Here is a 4046-nt window from a genome sequence, read left to right as displayed (position 1 = left end):
ACCCTTGGCATTCCCCTGCCAGTCCCCTCACTCCTCCACCACCTCTGCTCTTCACCGCTCACATCTGGCCTTCTTTGCAAGGCTTAAACGCCATTCCCTCATGAATGGCCATAGCAACGAGTTGTGCTTCTCAGCTCCGAGCTGCCCTGCCCCACTGTGGGAACACGTGGGGCGCTGGCGTGTTCGCGGCACAGGCAAAGGGAGACAGCCCCACTGGTGCCATCCAACCGCAGTGCTCAGGAGAGAGCTGGGCCCAGCGAGAGACGTCCCCAGAGCTGGGGCAGGGTGGGACCCGCGCACCTCCCCGACCCACACTCACCAGGCTGCTTCCCCAGCTCCTCCGCGGCCGAGTTCCCGTCTTTCTCTGGAGCAGCTGCCGGGAGAAACATGCTGCTGGGCATCATCACCTCAGGTGTCGTCACCTGGAGACAGGGAGGGAAGGATGTAGGGGAAGAAAAACACAAGAAAATATTTTAAACATCTTCAGTGGCAGAACTAGACACCAGTATTTTAAAGTCAGAGGCATCATTTTTCATAGCTCACTGAAGACTCATATTTATTAGACAAAGCTCACATCAGTCAAAAGTGTTTCTACAGTTACATTCTGGACATAATTAGCAGTGCATACTTGAAGAATAATCTTATTATTAATATTTTTCCTTTATGTAGAATTCAGACTTTGATCACTGACAATGTTTTGTCATGGGCTGTGAAACTTCTTGTGCAACCAATTAGGTAGATAAGTTGAAAGGCCCACCTTAAGCTGCTGAAAATATAATAAGGCCCCTAATTAAATCATACCTCGTAAAGTACACTGTAGTCTTGAACTAGGGAGCATTGCAGCACTGTTTTCAAAGTGTATCGATGCAGAGGAAGAGAAGTACAAATAAGGAGAGAACTGACAAAGGAAAGGATGAATAACGAAAGACTGAAAAGACAGCGAATTGTCTGCAAAATGAAAAGCTTTTGGTAACCCTTTCCTCGCTCTGACCGACGTGTTCCCTTCACCTCTCTTCAGGTGATTGTCTAGAACCTGCACCATCACAACCAGCGCAGTGCTTGAACACCAGCATTTCTAATGACCTGGGGAGTTTGCACGCTTCAACTAGAGACGCTCTTTGAAAAGAGTCCCACGCGCACGCTTGCCTTGTTCTGGAAAACCGCCTTTCTTTGGGTGTATCTGGTCACACACGGAACATACAAACCACCTCGCTGGCATCGGGTGCAGGACGAGCGATACTCTGAATGCGCAGAGCCAACACCTTGCGCCGCCCGAGGAGCTGCCCAGGGCCGCTCTCCCCAGCGCTGCTGCCGAAGGACCGACCTGCCCACTCCTTCACGTGTTGCTGTGCCCTGCCGACTCCGTCACACGCTGCTGTGCCCGGCCGTGCCGTACCCGGCTGCCGGTGCCGCTCCGGTGCCCGTGGCGAGCACAGGCCCTGTGGAGCACCGAGTGCCCCATGGGCACACCCAGGGAGCACTGCCCAGCGACTGGCACCAATGCGGGACGCTTGCGGTGCTTCTGCTTCTGCCTCTGACTGCTGGGAAAGGGAGGCACAAGCCCACACTCTGAGGGAGGTGGGTGTCCCAGCAGAACAAGTCTCTGCATCCTTCTGTGAGATACCAGAGGGCATCTGAACCTCGGATTTCAGAAGGGAGCAAGTGAGCGAGGCTGCTCTCTGCGTGCGGTGTACCTGGCTTTCTGCAAAGTCAAGGACCACAAGGCTCCGACCGAACTGCACGAGATAGCAGCAAATCTGTGCTGAAGCTGAAGTAAACCCTATGTGCCGGACATGAAACCTTCCTTATCTACACACACATCAAATCCAAGCAAACACAGCCTAGACCTTGGCTTCACTAAGTGAACGGAATCACAAACAGCCCATGAAAAGCCTCAGAAGCAGCTGTTGTGGCTGCGGACAGTGGAATGCCCCGGAGGGATGCCCTGGAGGGATCCTGAGCTCCCGTCCTCCCAGGTCCCATCTACGTCCTCGAGGAAGGCAGCTGGCACTGAAAAATCACAGGAGGGAGGCTGAGCACACCGCGCTCATCCCACCTTTTACTCCATGCAGGAGTATCTGATGGCTGTGGGTGGTGGGTCAGGAGACGTGAAAGGTCACTGGTTAATTCCTGGCAGCTGGGCTCGAAGGAGGGGGACGAGCCGGGACGCCAAGGCGGGAAGGCAAGAAGGAGCCGTCCCTCCCAGCTGTATCAGCAGGGAGAGTGCTTTCCTAGGATCTTTAGGAATTATGAAAAATAAATCATGAGAAATTAAAAAAAACCCCAACAGAGTAGAAAAAGAATAAAATTATCTAACACCTCAGCTGCACATCATTATAGAAAACTGTGGGCTTTTTATACGCATTACAGTAAGGCAGCCATCCCCACTACCACACTCAGTACGACGGATCAGTAATTGTTTTCATACACTTTAATTAGAAAAACTCAGATGGCTATGAATAATAATGGAAAAGAGAGACTTTTGCACTTGAAAGGTTGAAGTCAATCAAGTGTGAATGACGGCAAAAAAGAAAAAAAAAAGACACCAATTCATCAGGCCTCTGTTGTCTCGCCGCGTCTTTAATCATAATTCCTGATTGGGATTCAAGAAGGCAGTAAGCAGCGGTTCTTTGTCTGCCTTCACCTTCCGTCAATTAACTCTCCCCGAAATATAATCATCAACCTCACATGCTCCTCTGCATCTTAATCTGGGTCTCCAAACCAGCAAGTCCTGCCCTATATGTGTTTAAGTAATTACCTTTATCTACCTGCATCTCCATAGCCACAGTTCTCAGTCTATGTCTACCTCTCCCCACACAAGGGACAAAAAAAGGGAAAAAAAATAAGGGAGAGGAAGAAAAAAAATAAAGGCTGTGATACACTGAATTGCTACAGGCACACAATCCCAGAAGGCAGACAGAAAAAAGCTTGGAAAAAAGTGCATGAGACCAGGAATTCTGGATACAGATGTAGGGCAAGTGCAGCCCGTGCAGGCAGCTACGCAGGGCTGGCTCTTGAAAACAAGGGACTGCTCTTGCTTCAGCAACCAGACCCACTCTAGTCCCCTTCCTGCTCAGCACCACTCAGGCTCCCCCTGAAAGGGCCACCCGGTTCCCGTGCCGCTGCCCAGGGCAGGGCTGCTCTGCCTCACCGTCCCCACGGAGCGCCTCCGAGCAGGTAGCGAAGAGAAAAACAGTGAAAACACATTGCACGGCAAAAACCAATTTGCACCTCATGAATTCCAGACTGCCCACTTTGAAATATTTCTGCCTTTACACCCTCCGAGGACACACCATTCCTTGGACGTGCAGAAAATGCCTTGCCCGTCGCGGCGGCTGTTAATATCAACAAACGAAGGGTGAGGAAGGTTTAGTCCATGGCCACCCGACAGGTAAACAAGGAGCGGTGGGGTGCTCTATGACACAGCATTCTGTACTTCAGATGTATTTAAATGGCATTAAGTGTTCTGATGCTAGAGAGGAACGCATTTATCTCGAGCACAGCCCCTGGCGGTGTGTGCAGCTGTTCAATGCTCTCCGCCTCCCTCTCACCTGAGCAGGCAATGCCTGGTCCGGCATCGTGCTCGACTCCGCGCCTCCAGCTCCTTGCTTAAATGTCTCTTCAACTGCTTCACAACGGCAACATGTCAGTCAACGTGAACTACTATTAAAAAACCCAACCCTGCAGATCCAAGTCCAGCAAATGTGATCTGTCTTCTCCCTTTCCTTCCTTTGTACAGGCATCGGAACAGGCTGCCCAGGGAGGAGACTGCATCACCATCCCTGGAGGGGCTTAAGAGAAGGGTGGATGTTGCCTTGAAGGATACTGGTTAGTGGTGTTGGTAGGGCTGGGAAAAGGTTGGCCTCGATGATCTTGAAGGTCTCTTCCAGCCAAAACTGTTCTATGATTCTACATACTTGTTTCGCTCTGTCTGCCATTAAACTGCATTCCTGTGGACCTTCTGGCCCACAAGCCACCAGCAAAGCTCTCCAGCTTGGGAACACCACCCTGCCACACCAGATCCACCTCTGAGCAGAGCCCTGGAG

At 51.3% G+C, this 4046-nt stretch overlaps 1 protein-coding gene across 1 annotated transcript in view; it reads right to left on the bottom strand.

The window, feature by feature from the left end:
* Positions 1-1538, bottom strand: part of ZFHX3 (zinc finger homeobox 3) — a gene marked incomplete at both ends in the record, with an annotated part of 8027 nt that extends 6489 nt beyond the window's left edge. Inside the window, 2 exons of the mRNA XM_009877837.1 lie at positions 320-422; positions 1397-1538. Of these exons, the coding sequence (XP_009876139.1) occupies positions 320-422; positions 1397-1538 (245 nt within the window). The remainder of the gene's footprint in view (positions 1-319; positions 423-1396) is intronic.
* Between the last annotated feature and the right edge of the window lie 2508 nt (positions 1539-4046).

Source organism: Apaloderma vittatum, unplaced genomic scaffold (genome assembly GCF_000703405.1).
Source record: "Apaloderma vittatum isolate BGI_N311 unplaced genomic scaffold, ASM70340v1 scaffold35161, whole genome shotgun sequence".
NCBI lineage: Eukaryota > Metazoa > Chordata > Aves > Trogoniformes > Trogonidae > Apaloderma > Apaloderma vittatum.
The sequence above is the reverse complement of the archived record's forward strand: the minus strand, read 5'-3'. Positions and strand labels throughout refer to the sequence as shown.